Source organism: Aplysia californica, unplaced genomic scaffold (genome assembly GCF_000002075.1).
Source record: "Aplysia californica isolate F4 #8 unplaced genomic scaffold, AplCal3.0 scaffold00809, whole genome shotgun sequence".
Classification (NCBI taxonomy): Eukaryota; Metazoa; Mollusca; class Gastropoda; order Aplysiida; family Aplysiidae; genus Aplysia; species Aplysia californica.
The window spans coordinates 198,248-213,796 of NW_004798079.1; the positions used below are offsets into that span (position 1 = coordinate 198,248).

At 38.6% G+C, this 15,549-nt stretch overlaps 1 protein-coding gene across 1 annotated transcript in view; it reads right to left on the reverse strand.

Annotated features, from left to right (window-relative positions):
* Nucleotides 1-15,347, reverse strand: part of LOC101860285 (solute carrier family 66 member 2) — a gene marked incomplete in the record, with an annotated part of 18,876 nt that extends 3,529 nt beyond the window's left edge. Inside the window, 5 exon segments of the mRNA XM_035972708.1 lie at nt 110-326; nt 9,758-9,811; nt 12,727-12,863; nt 13,900-14,153; nt 14,958-15,347. Of these exon segments, the coding sequence (XP_035828601.1) occupies nt 110-326; nt 9,758-9,811; nt 12,727-12,863; nt 13,900-14,120 (629 nt within the window).
* Between the last annotated feature and the right edge of the window lie 202 nt (nt 15,348-15,549).

Here is a 15,549-nt window from a genome sequence, read left to right on the forward strand (position 1 = left end):
GAGAGAGAGAGAGAGAGAGACAGAGACAGAGACAGAGACAGAGACAGAGACAGAGACAGAGACAGAGAGATTGTGCAAACATTATATATATATCATACACCCCTCTCACCTCATGCCGGCCGTTGACTTGTTCTGGAAGTTCCTCAAGAACTGCGGGGCGCCGAGCATGGCCTCGGTGAAGACGGCCATGAAGCCCAGGAACTCGATGTACACCTGGTTGTTGATGAGCAGGAACGTGAGCAGACCCACCACCAGGGAGAACGCTGCCACAAACTCCAGGTAGCTCAGGAAGTCCGTCCAGCGCCAGAAGTAGGCGGGGTCCAGGTCTGGGAAGGAAACCAAAAAAAAGAAAGTTTTAGGTTTTTTTGTAAGAGTTTTAAAGCACTTGCAACACAGTATGGTCATATAAGTGCTGAAGAATAGAGTTTAGTTTTAGTAAGAGCAGTTAAGAGCTTCACGGCACTTGCAACACAATAAGGTCATTATAAAATAAGTGCCGAAGATTAGAGGCGTTACAAGAGAGTTACAAACACAAAAAAGAAGGAGGGGAGATAGGTCTGGGAGGGAAAGAAAAAAAAGAAAAGTTTTAAGGGTTTTTTTTACAAGAGTTTTACGGCACTTGCAACATAATAAGGTCATATAAGTCCCGCCAAAGATTAGAGGTGTTACAAGAGAGTAACAAACACAAGTTCAGTTTTTTTATAAGAGTTTTACGGCACTTGCAACATAATAAGGTCATATAAGTCCCGCCAAAGATTAGAGGTGTTACAAGGGAGTAACAAACACAGAAAAAGAAGTAGTGGAGATAGAGATGATATTGATAGACTTTTTATAGGAAAGAAGGAGCAAACCACACAAGAGCACCCGCCAACCACCCACATAAAAAAAGAAAACAATCCAAGATGCAAAGAGGGTGGGGGAGGAAAAAACTACTAAACAGTGCACAAAAAAGGGGGGAAGGGAGGAGGGAGGAGGGAGCAGGGAGGAGGGAGGAGGGTAAGGTTAAAAGTAATTAAATATGTGGTGTAGAGCATGAAAAAAATGAATGAAGCTGTGAGTGAGGGAGTAACTCAGATTTTCTTCTTCCTTTTCCTGGTATGTTTGAGATTTTTTTTTTTTATTTAAACTTTTCATAGTTTATTAGCCTGAATATTTCTTCTTTTTTTTTTTACTTCCAGATTTCATGTTTCACAAGACGACATCATCATATAACTCAGTTTTAGTTTTAGTTTTAGTAGAGGCTTTACGGCGCTATCAACTGCATAAGGTCATATGAGCGAAGAATAGGTGTTACAAAAGAGTAACATACACACAAAAAAGGAGGAGAGATAAGGAAGATAGATGTTTAACAGGAAAGAAGGAGCAGACCACACCAGAGCACCCGCCAACCACCCACAAGGAGGAGAGAAAAGGAAGATAGATGTTTAACAGGAAAGAAGGAGCAGACCACACCAGAGCACCCATCAACCACCCACGAACAAAGCAAGAGTTGTTTAAAGCACTTAAAAACTCAAGAAGAAATATATTATTACAGAAGAGAGAAATATGAAAGATGTAAGACCTACGAATTATGCCTCCCGATCCTCAACATCTAACAGAATGTTTACCATTGCCTATATAAACCAGAGCCTCATATTCATTCTAAAACTTTTTCGTGGGTGGTTGGAGGGTGCTCTGGTGTGGTTTGCTTCTTCTTTTCAAAGAAACATCTATCTCCTTATCTCCCCTTCTTCTTTTTTATGTTTATTGTTACTCTCTTTAACACCTCTAATCTTCTGGCGCTCATACGACCTTATGCAGTTGCGAGCGCCGTAAAACCTCTACTAAAACTTAACTAAAACTAAAACGTGTAAACTTCTTTATAAATGCAATAAGCATACACAAAACAAAAACTTCTAGAGAAAAAACACAAACATGAATCCATCGAAAGGTACCAAAAAAAAGCAGAGAGAATCAAAGGAACGGCAAAGACCAAAAATGAAATGATAAATAATCACAAATAACTCATTTGTGAGGCGTTGTGGTGAAATCAGGCGCTCGTCAAAACACTGACATTGAAGAAATTGGCATTTTGCCGGCCGTTTGGTAATTTTTATCCCCAAAAAATAATTTTTTTCTGTGTGGGTTTTGCTGAAAACATTGATTCAAGGCACACAAAAAATGTAAATTGTCAGTTTCCAGGGACTCTCAGACTATATAAATAACCGTGAGACATGTAATTACTTGGCCTAATGTCCTGTCTTGTTGTGCGTTTGCGTGAGTGCACCTTTAAGTCTAACTTTTGAAACGTCTACTGCCATTGTTAACGACCAAGACAAATTTCTCCCTGCGAGATGAATAAAGATTGTCATTGTCATTGTCAAATTTTGGCGGCCATTTTCTCCCTTATTTTACTTCTGAAACCAAGCGACCCCCACCTCCTTCAATTGCAAACATCAGTACTTGTGTTCAAGATAAATGGATATTGTTTTCATCTAAAGCAAGGCATATGAAAAACCTTTAAGTTTATACCAATGACTCCATACGCCCAAAAATTGACGAGCGCCTGATTCCAACACGCCGTGACACATTTGCTTCTGTCTATGAAACCTTATCTATATAGCTATTTCCTGATTCGAAACTTCCTTTAGCAATGAAATGGAACAGAAATACTGATATGTCATGAAATAATGGGAAGTGATAATTTTTTCTCCATTTTTCTCGGGAAGCTGAGAATGTTTCGGAGTGTTCTATGGTCTGCTGGGGTAATAATATAGTAAAGCGCATAGAGCCTGCTGTTGAGCGGAGATATGAGCTATACAAATGCTATTATTATTATTATTTAAATATGAAGACTTATGCCCACTGAGAAAACGACACACAAAACTGTCCACAGCTTATGAATTGTTTCTTGTCTGCTTAAAAAGAAAACTTGATTTATTTTTTTTCTTAGATTCTATCAGCAACAACTTCACAAAAAGTTCATCCAAAGAGTCTGAGAATTGCCTTGGGAACCAAACAAAAGAGACAAACTATGACAAATACACAAGACACACGCACAAATAAACAAATAAACGTAGGCAAAAAATTGTTTTTTAAATTCTGCTGCAAACTAAAGCAACATAGAAATATGGGAAACAAAATATGTGTTCTCAGCTAGTAAAAGACAACAGCTATCTCCATTACATAACAGCTATAATATTTCAAAGAGCCAAGAAAGATCAGATTTGATTTGACGAGCTATCTGCATCCACCTTTGCGCTGATGAAACAAACAAAAGGTTAGCCGCTCATTCCCATTCTCCTGTCATCAATTACTACAAGATTAGGGGGAAAAAATGGAGAAAAAATTATCACTTCCCATTTATTCATGACATATCCGTATTTTGATCAACTATGAGCTAAACAAATTTCAGTAAGGTTTTTTAAAAATTATAGTGCCATTACCATTCTAATGGGTGAACAATCTGTTACCATAACTATCACTGTTGATGCACCGCGACCTCAGTGCTTTCTTGTCCTATCTCCATTTTTAATAACAGCGAAAACAGTTCATGACAAAGAGTGAGCGTAAGAAGAAGGAAGTCACATTTTCACTGTTAAAAAAAAGGAGATACGACAAGAAAACACTTGAGGTCGCGATATACTGTGTTAAAAGGTCATCAATCCCTCTTTAGAACTCTATAAACCTGATCCACTACAATGGTCTTACTTCTAATTCATCCTTCTCTTAAGTAAGATAGATTTGTTTTGTTTTAGTAGAGATTTACGGAGCTCGCAACTGCATAAGATAGATTAATTTAGGAAATGAAAACTAAAAAAGGGCACAGAAAATATACATTTAACTGTGTTCTATGTTTATCAAATTATACGAGAAATGAAGCTCATCAAATGTGAATCAAACATACACATTGAAATATTATGGCAATCTACAAACTCTAAAAATAAGCAGGCATCCAAAAAGACGGAGCAGTCTACAAACGTATCATAAAAAAAGCCAAGCAGTAGCAAACAAAAAAACTGGGTGTACAAGAATACTTTTTTTTTAAATAATATAAATAGCAGGTAGCACTACAGAATGCTAAGAAAAGCTGCAGGCAAAGAGGTGCACAGAATACTGCTGGGCCAGGCATTAACCCCTTACCTAATTTGGTTGCTTTTAAGTTTAAGGACAAGCGGGCTAACCGACGTTTCGGGGGTATCCAGAAATCTTGACCTATACCAAAAGTGGGCACTGCCCTACCTACAGGAGAAGTTTGGTTTCATTTGTGTGTATATTTGTTTGGTTATACAGAAAACTCTCCTTGTCTTTTAAAGAAACTGAACAAGGGGCAAATTTTCTCAAAACAGCATTTTTCAGGATAGCCCTCTTGTGCTTAAAAGCGACCATTTTAGAAATAGCAATTGTGGAGTCCAAAGGAAAAACGGGTATAGTCAAAAGCTGGTAATTGAAAGGGTGTCAATTCTAAAACGTGTGGCCTCATAACTTCAAATTTGTCTGATTGGTGGTTTATTGTTAAGTTTGTTGAATGGGAAATCTAACAACAATAATCAATCAACAGTAGAACAGGTATACAGTTATGAATCAACAAGCGTTCAAAACTGATACGCTCACGATTTTCAGTTTGTGACTATTCCCGGTTTTTTCCGTGGACTTACTCAATTACTTTCAATAATCAAGATACAACAGCTTTCGTTACACCCAAACACGGTTAATCCGGTAACAACAGGCAAACCAAAAGAAAATAAAATCCGCGAATTTTGTTTTCTTCTCTCTGAGCAACCTCTCTAAACTGAACCCATCCCTCCCAACCCCCAACCCCAGGGCAGTGCTATGGACAGAAGTGTCTTTAGGTCATTCCCAAATGGGGATATTAACATGTTCTTATGCACAGAAGAATTGTAAATGGGCTGATTTATCAATGTCATGCTGATACTGTGCCAGAACAACATAGGGGGAACTGCTGCTTTTTCTTTCCTCATCCTTACTATCGTCATTTTTTCTGTACTTCTTTTGTATGCTTGTCACTCTCTTGTGAACTGCAATTTCCGTCCGGGGTGTCTTGACAACGAAGCAGACTTTGTGTTGTTGAGGCTAGAGAGGTGAGCTGAGTAAGCCTGATTCCCCATTTGGACTTCTTTGTTGACATCCACACCTTGGCGCTTATATGACCTTATGCAGTTGCGAGTGCCGTAAAACCTTGCTAAAACAAACACAAACTGAAAACCCAGCCAAACCACAGAGTAAAGTACACAAAAAAGAAGAAGGAGAGATAAGGACGATAGGTGTTTGATTGGACAGAAGGAGCAAACACACCAGAGCACCCGCCTACCGTCCACACCACCCATTCTAAACTCAGGTGAAAGGACAGGATGGAAAAAATCAGCTTCGATCTTCCATCCGTGCTTCTCAAGATGCGTCTGGCAAGCAAAGACTTGAGATGCAGGCAAGTGCATGCTGTGCCTAGTCAGGAGCAAACAACATTCGCTACAATGACCTACACAAGATTTCCATCCACCTCACTGACATGCAAGCACTGCCACGGAACCTGCGCTTCTTCTAGTTTTAGAAAGAGTTTTACGGCATTTAATTTGGAACACAAAAAAGTCATATAAGTGCCGAAGAATAGATGTGTTACAAGAGAGTAACATACACAAGAAAAAGAAGGAGGAGAGATCAGGATGATAGATGTTTGATAGGAAAGAAGGAGCAAACCACACCAGAGCACCCGCCAACAACCCACAAAGTTAGTGGCACAGGACAAAACAACAACAACAACAAATAAATAGAAAAGAACACACGGATCTCAGGAAACTGAGATTACTGATAATAATCTATCAGTACAAACCACCAATAAAAGAAATATATATTTTAAAAATAATAATAAATAAACCCGGAAGGCCCTGACGTATAAGATTACGTTTTAGTAATTACTGTCACTTTACTTTTACAGCACTTGCAACACAATAAGGTCATATAAGTGCCGAAAAAAAAAAGATTTTATGTGTTACAAGAGAGTAACATACACAAAAAAAGAAGGAAGGGAGAAAAGGACGACAGATGTTCGATAGGAAAGAAGGAGCAAACCACACCAGAGCACCCGCCAACCACCCACGTATAAGATTACACAACAAAACAAAAAAATACAACAAACATTAAAGACAACAATTACCACTTAATATAATTATTGAAGATATTAGCTGACGTATAAGATACCAAAGTAAATCCACAACATAATCTGTAAGAGAATAAAAGAGACACCAGACACCACAGCAATACGTCGTACGAGTGACAACAAATAACAGAAAAGTTGGATACAGTATTTCTGATGTAAAAACAAGGATATTGAACAGAACAGAACCATGAAAAACAAGGATATTGAACAGACAGAGCCATGACCTCAAGCCTGTAAGACAGTAGCCAAGAGTGGAAGTCTTATAAACCCACCTCACAGGAAGATAAATGGTCGCTTTTAAGCGCAAGGGGGCTATCCCGAAAAATGCTGTTTTGAGAAAATCGAAGGTAAAGTTTTTGCCCCTTGTTCAGTTTCTTAAAAAACAAAACAAGGAAAGCTTTCTCTGTAACCAAACCAATATGCACACCAATGAAACCAAACTTCTCCTATAAGTAGAGCAATGGCCACTTTTGCTGTAGGTCAAGATTTCTGGAAACCCCTGAAATCTGAGTTAGCCCGCTTGTCCTTAAAAGCAACCAAATAAATCCATATTCAACAATTTCTTGACTAACCCACTCTCTTAAAGACGAGTATGTATATATTTGTTTTATTAACCTCAAGATAAATCAATCCTAATTCATCTACTTCTTTACTCGTTTGTCTTTTATCAACAACTCTCTTTCAACAAGACTCGTTACCAGAAAACTCGTCCTTTCTGCCAGCATAAAGAGCTTGATAAACACACTACCAGACACAGTGAAGCAAATTGAAAAGCAAATTGAGACAGCAAAAACAAAATGAGTATTATATAACAAAAGGTCTAGTAATTGAATTCCTGCATGTGGTTGAATGATCCATTTGATGTGATAGGTACATTTTGTCAGCTTTACTTCTCTTTTCATATTGGATTTTAGTGAGAGTAATATATATTTTTAATTTTTTATGAGTACCTGCATGTGTTTTTACGGTCCTGTACAGTCAAGAAAAAGTTCCCTCTGGGATAATACAGTACTATCTTATCTTATCTTATCTTATATAAACAATGAGCAAGATGAGAAATCTATAAACAGTTGACAGTGATCCTTTCAAATGATGCCTATATTCAGTAAAAAATAAATAAATAAATACAAATTTTAAAAATTAAAAAAACTGATTGCCATAAGAACATTGAAGACATTAGAAGAACAAATAAATATTAACTACTGCTGACAGTGCAATGGAGAATAATTCAGACAGGCCTGACCTCCAAACCATGGGCACTGGGTCACTGGGTTACACACAACAAAAATATCACTATATAAATGGCCCCTTGTTGTGAACGTAAAGTACAAAACAACTTAACAAAGTTTGTTTTTTTAATCTTCAGAAACCTTCGAAACTTACACATTGACGGTATTACATGTGAAAAGGCACGGTTAAGTTGCCTCTTTTGACCAGAGACAATTCTCTGTCAAAGACAAACACCGCTCACCAACACTTTCCACTATATTACTTCCAGTGTGAATTTCTGTCTCCACCGTAAAATCTTACTTCACACCTCACGTGTGGGTGGTTGGCGGGTGCTCTGGTGTGGTTTGCTTCTTCTTTCCTATCAAACACCTATCATCTTTATTTCCCTTTCTTCTTTTTTTATGTTTGTTCCTCTCTTGTAACACCTCTAATCTTCTGGCGCTCATATGACCTTATGCATTTGCGAGCGCCATAAAACCTCTACTAAAACTAAACGACAACAACAAAAAAACCACCTCGCGGCCCTGTGAGTTATAATTTTCAAGAAAATGTGAAAGAAATTGCAAAAACTGTTTCTCGTTGATGGGCAGGGCTTAATTTAATATTTTTTTCGGCAATATGGACAAACAGCATGCCTTTAGTGAAAACACTGAATGAAAGATATTAAGTGACAAAAAACCATCAAATTAAATATGAGAACGAGAAAGAAGCTAAACTTTTAAAAATCCAGTATGATAGAGTATGATAGAGACATTGAAAAAGCAAAAACATGAACACTGACTCTACAGCAGCGGTCACTACGCAGGCTGTTCTCTGGCAGTAGAGCTCCAAACTAAAGCATGAACCCTCGCACAATATAAGTAAGATAAAACTCAGAACTTTCCTCGACTTGATCCTTACTTTTTCTCCCATTTTCCTGCTCACTATAATTTCGTGTTATGACTTGCTTGTATCAGAAAGTTTAAGTTTTCTGAGCTACCTTACAGAGGTGCTCCACCTTTTCTCCCCTCCCCCCTCTCCCCCCCTCATGTTTAATTTGCACAGTATATATTTAATGAATGATTAAATTATTTATGTGACAAAGTCTAGGGCGCCAAAAAATACATCTTCCAAGATTTTTTTTCTTTTTTTTTTTGTATTATGCATGACAGTGGGCCGGACAAACTGACCTTGTGGGCCGTAGTTTTGTTTAGTTTCAGAAAGAGTTTTACGGCACTGGCAACACAATAAGGTCATAAAGGTGCCGAAGATTAGAGGTGTTACAAGAGAGTAACAAACACGAAAAAGAAGGAGGGGAGATAAACATGACAGATGTTTGATAGGAAAAATGAAGCAAACCCCACCAGAGCACCTGCCAACCACCCACAGGCCATAGTTAGGTGACCCACTGACCTATACTCAGACAGAAACAACGAATGGAAAAGACAGAAGTAGGATCAACCAGCCACACCCTCTAACCACTAGCTATTACTGAAGGAAAAGGACAATAATGCCAAATCAAGAAATGGGATGAGAAAATCTAAAACGCTACATCAAGAATCCAAATACAGTTGATAATGCTCTGACAGCCATCTGTCAAAGACAATCAGCTTTGCGTTTTTGTATATAATATAATAAAGACATGGTTCAAGACATCCATCCATCCATCTATCTACGACAACTACTTTTCTCCTCAACAATGACCGGCCGCCTTGGGCAATTTCAACTGTAAATTCATAAATAATAATAATAATAAATAAATCATCATCATCATCCAGTGCCAGATCTGCGACAGACATCGGCGATCACGGTTTTCCATTCATTCCTTTGCTCGGATGCTCTCAAAAAAGCTACATTTCCCTGATCTTTCCCTGTTACCCATTTGTTTAGGTTCCCTTAGTATGTTGTTCTGGGCCTACCCAGAAATAAATAGCATTTATAATATAACGCATGTCCCCACTCGAAAGCAGGCTCTACGCGCTTTACACTTTACTTTTTTGTCTGCTCCTGCCAGAGAAAAGCTCGGAATTAAGACAAACTAACTAGGACTTTGCTGGCCCTGGAGTAAGCAGGGGAGGGGTGGGGGGAAGTTTTTTTTTGTTTTGTTTTTAAATAATAAATCGCACAGCTGATTAAAACCTGCAAATTCTTTGCTATATCGACAGACCAAAGGGCTAGAACCCAAATGGCCGCTGGATCGGAAAAAATTATAATAAATAGGTGAATAATCACAAGCCGATGACCAAGCAGCACAGAGAGGCAAGCATAAAAAAGCAATGCAGCCCATGATTCCATGCAGCATGGCGAGCCAGGGGTGAGAACATGGGATACGGGGGAGGGGAGCGGGGTGGGGGAGGTGGGGGGGGAGGGGGAGACAACTCCAAAGTTACATACCAAAGAAGGAATGGGATTGAGCATCTACATGAGGACCATTCAGCCCATTAGAGCCTGGAAAATTAGTCGGTATAAACAGCTGTCATTTGATGATTATATATGGAACAGTCATAGTAAATGGGGTAGTAAATCATTCTTCAGAATCAAAAACTCAAAATTAATAATGCGGAAACATAATCTGCGTGTATGGGAACATTTCAATCTCTCAGAAGTAGCCTTGTGGGAACAAAACACAGCACAGAAAGGTGGGGAAGGTAATACACATCAAAAGAAATCCCAAATATGTGTAATGGAACTGACAACATTTTAACACTTCTCAAAAGAGCAAATTAAAATTACCCTTTCTAAAAAGATAGGAAATGAACATAACATAGACATGCACTAGGAATATAGAACTAGTCTATAGGGTAGTGAAAGTTGCCGCTATAAATTTCCCCAGAAAAAGTCTACTGTTTAAGTAAGTGCTCAACCAATTTCCTAAGATGCTTTTTAAAAAAGTTTTAAAAATCTGACACATTTCAAGAAAATCTGCCTTCATCTTCAAGTATCAACCTTGAGAGAAAGAGCACGATGTCAAATCAACAAAAAAGGACAAAACGATGGAAAGACAAACATTACAATATTTAGTTTTCAAAATCTACACTACAAAGAAAATATAGCATGGTGCAAAATATCCATAAAGACATGTCCAAAATTTCTCAAATCACTCACTTTATTCATTTTTTAGAAATCCAAACAAATGAACAATACTGATACAATTCTTCTTTGTCAATCTTTTAAAATTAGTGTTTCCATGGTAACATTTTTTAAATTAAACAAAACATAACTCACTCTTTTCTTTTATTTTATCTTTTTCAGTTTCAGATTTATTTTTTTATGCGCTCCCATTCTGTTTCATGGAAACGAACCTGGGTCACTTTATTGTCTTCAAAAGATATGCGGTGACAAATACATTTTGCTGAAGCTGCAGCTCAAGATGTAAATTCTTAATCCTATCCGTACGCCGTGTTTTACTATCGTATCCATACGACGTGGGGAACTCTGTGCCACCACTCTCCAAAGAGGAAATCTACTCGTTAATCTGATCCGTACGCTTTGCATAGCAGTCTGTCAAAATGATTTTTCGAGAAATACTGAAAGTTTCAAAGAAATCTTCGAACATGAAGTATTCTAAAATGTGAAGAACACAACCCCGGGGGTACACAATGACCCCAGGGCGTACGAATAGGGTTAAAAAAAGACATCATATCAGCAACATAGGCCTGCTGTATCTCAGCGAAAGCGAGTTATGCTGCATTACTAGCTCAAATTGGGCTGATGTAATTTTACGGCTCAGCTTTGGGTTCACTTTGTCTTTACCGTTTCCCGAAAAGATAGCTACCCCATTTTCTCCACTCTTAGTCAGTCATGTGACAAGATAAGATAAGATAAGATAATACTTTATTATCCCAGAGGGAAATTTTCCTGTATTTCTACTGCTGTTAGTTTTGAAAACCAACAAAAGTTCCGAAAAGTCTATCCCTGGTACTCGCTACAGGCAGCTAGTTTTTGTAACGAAACAACAGGAGAGCAAGGGAGAATTCACCTACAAGCTTGAGAACTGAGAGAATGAGGAACAAAACGTTGCTACAACAGCACAATAATGCACAAATACATGCTACATAAACAGCACAGTTCACAAACAACGTATTCAGGATTACGGGGAAAAAATAGGAATTAAATTAAACGTTACTCTTAGATTTATTTCCATAGGAGGAGCTACAGAAGACGTTTCTACTGAAGTTTCTTCTCCTTACAATTTAGAAGAAAAAAAAATTATGCTAAGAAGACTTTCATTTGGGCCTGACGACTTTAGTTTTAGATCACACAAAGCAATGAGGTAACAAAAGGATGAACATTAACAGAGGTTAAGTGTGTTTAAAGATAACACTGAAATTTTTTTAAATCAGAACGTTAAAGAAGCAGCGCTAAGACAGTTAAGATATGCTATGTTATGTCATTACATCATACACACACAAATGGTAGATCCATCGCAGACGAAACAAAATAAATAGGCCTAAAATTGATAACCACCAATGATAGCTCTTTTTCAACTTGACCCAGAAATACTTAAAGAATACAAAAATGGACGTGCTTACGAGTGAGAGAAGAAAGTGGAAGATACAGTCGAACCAGCTGTACCCCTCTTCGGTCCCTATATTAAAAACCACTCTTTGGATGCATAAACAGGATCACTAAAATAAATGACTTACAGCAGCCTTGCCCACAAATTGCTCATTTTGAGACAGCGACACCACCCTCCCCCCCATTTCAGTGTAAGCTTGTAGATTTAACCCCCCGGCTGTCTAGATGTCTCTACGTTCTCCATGTGAGTCTCGAAAAATACTCACCCTATCTGTCGAATCGTATTTCTTAGTCGAATGTTAAAGAGTGGTGTTGAGGAAAATATGTCAACGTTGTGACCTCACTGCTGGCTGTATGACTGCCAGGATGAAACAGTATCACACCACTCCATTACCTACCCTGCACTAAGCGACCTGCGTAGTACCTACCTACCTGCCCCCCCCAGATAACGGAAATACTCTATACAGTGACAAAACACAGCTGATAAAAACCTGTAAATTCTGTGCCATATCGACAGACCAAAGGGCTAGAACTCAGATGGCCTCTGGATTGGAAAAATTTATAACGTAAAGTCTTAAAACCAATACTGCACCTACCCCTAAATTTATGATTAACTGAAGAGTGAATGGTCTCTGAAATGAGACAGAGACAAACTATTGCAGCATAAAAGCAAAACATGAAACCACGGACAAAAAAGAGCAACCCAAAAGCTGCCATCAAATAAAACGGTGAAAACATGCAAAATAAAAGTGTGCTGTCTCCAAAGAGGGTGCATTCAGAGAGGAAAAAAAACGGAGCCGTACATAACTACGAAAACGTCGTTTATGTTGAAAAGTAAAAAGTACCTGAAAATCTGCGTGGTTTGGAAGCAATGATCTCCGTCTTGCTGCGGACATCCACACACAGCTGCACCAGCACCAGCATGGTCACTATCATGATGATGCTCTGGGCCAACAGAGGCAGCTCGAAGTGTTTGCCAAACCTGAAAGGAGGGGGGGGGGGGGGGGTGTGCGCACATATTCAACTTAATTATCACTTTGCCATCACAAGGCTCATATACATAGTAATAACCCTTGATGAATCAAAGGCAAAGGCATTTTAGGGATTTTAGGGAGAATACAAAGAAACTGGGTGGTAAACATCGCCGATTGGCGAGATGTGACGGCAAAGTGTTAGGCTCTCGGACTCGCAACCGTAAGGTCGTGGGTTCGAATCCCGTCAGGGGCCCGACGTTGTGTCCTTGGGAAAGGCACTTTACACGAATTTTCCTCACTTCACCCAGGTGGGAATGGGTACCCGGCTATAGACAGCGAAAGATCTTGTCAGTTTGTTAGTGTTTGAGCGCTTAATCGGCTGCTCGCACTGTATGCTTCCCGGGAAGCTGAGAATGTTTCGGAGTGTTCTATGGTCTGCTGGGGTAATAATATAGTGTAAAGCGCATAGAGCCTGCTGTTGAGCGGGACTATGTGCTTTACAAATGCTATCTATTATTATTTATTATTACTTCTTGTAATCTGCTATTGGACATATGCACTACTAAAAATTGACACAGGTATCAGACTTTTGTAGATTTTTTTACTGATGTCATTTTTTCTTCAAGTTTAACATGTCCATTATGATCTCATACTAATCTAGGGCATTTGAATATCAAGGCCCCAAAATCTAGAATGCTTTGCCCAGTAGTTTATGAGAGATCAAGTCCTTAAATTCATTCAAATTCAAATGTCAGCTAAAGTCATTTCTGCTTTTAAATTAATGAGACAAATATTTAGAGAGATTTTCTTTTGGTCAGAACACAATGTACTGATTATATGTTACTGCTGTATTGTAAAGCGCTCAGAGCCTGTGTACTTTAAACGCAGTTGAGTGTTATGTATAATTACTAAATTGTTATCATCCTCACAGTGAGTACTGTAAATATTTCCACAAAGGGCAATACTATAAAGCAACAAAAATCACTAAATATCAATCACTATCACCAGCATGAGATTGAAAGTATTCATATAAATACTTCTTACCAAAACATTATTCTAAGAATGTTTGCAATGAGCAGCGCCAAGCAAACAAAGAGAGAGAAACCCTCTGCGTTCCTAGTCTTCCAGATGTCAATATACTGCGGGATGAAAGGCACCACACCTCCCAGAACCATAGCGGCCTGGGAGCCAATGCTAATGATATCAATGATAGTGAAGCCCATAATGCTGATGGCACCAAGGTCGAAATCAAATGAGGCCTCCATGGCTTGTCGCTGGAACTGGACACTTGGAGTAACCTGAGGGGGAAAAAAAGGACAGAATTTTTTTTTTTTATATATATCAACTTATATTTGGCAAGTTATCAATTAGAAAAAAACAACAAAATAAATAGCCTCTTAACTCTTCATTTCCGGCAAGCCGCTCCCAGCGGCTCGCAGTCGGAACCACCGTGCCAGTGAGCCGCTGACAACGGCTCGGGCACATTCCTTTATGACAACTTTGACATCAAATTACTTTTCGGGAATTGCCGAAAACAGGTCTCTTTCACCAGAAGTTCATTCATTAGATGAAGAACTATCAAAATAGGTTTGCTAGTTTTGATTTTATTTTATGACCCAATGAGACTGCGTGTCGCGATCAAGCACTCTCGGCTTGCTGGGGGAAGAGGTGTTGGGAAGAGGACACGGCTGTCGGTTTTGTGCGATGTGATTAATTGTCAGTTACCGACTAGATCTAGATCTAGAATCTTGAATCTAGATTCTAGTGGTCGCTCGTTACGAAAGTCGGGAAGATTGAAGAATACCGGACCACTTGTACATTATTGCGCGAGAATGTGGGGTAGGTGGGGCGGTTGGTTGGGGTGAAGGAGGGATCAGGGGGGTCTCCCCCCAGACAAAACTGTAATGAATAGATCTACCGGTCCGAGATTCTTCATTGAGAGATATTAAAAACGGGAAAATTATGAATTCCTAAGGTTGAGACATAAGCAAAGTCAGTCCGCTGGTCCGGTTGTATTCTTCAATCTTACCCGAAAGTCCTCACCAAAAAAGCCTAAACTTAAACTTTAAACATTAATAAATAACATTTAATTCACTTCTTACCTTCTTTCTTTGTAGATCTAGATCTAGAAACCTAGCAGGGAGGAAATCTACTCTTCAAACAAGATCAAATCAATCAAAATTCAATCAACAAACGATGTCATCGTCGATGACGATTGTCATTGTATCGTGATTTGATTGTGCTTGGACTTGTTTAACTTGTGACAATGTAAAAAACGTAGATTTCTATGCCTATAGATAGATCTAGATCTATATGACTATCAACAAAAAAGCAATCGACAGTCAATATTCATGTCCAAGTATAAAGAACGCCATTATCTCCAATCAATTCATGTGAGTCAGTTAGAGGGACCAAACTACAATAGGTAGTAAATGAACAGGGAAGGGATCCTGAGAACTGGGAAGTGCGAGAATAGAATATTTCTCTAGTACTTCCTGTCCTGTGCTTTTATGTTATGTTATTGTGCATTATGTCCCTTGGGATAATACAAAATTTTAATCAAAATGGGAATACTTATAACATTGTGAAACAATTTTTTTTTAAGAAACTGAAAGTTTCTCACTTGAATCAAAATTACTGCAATCTCTCTCTCTCTCTCTCTCTCTCTCTCTCTCTCTCTCTCTCTCTCTCTCT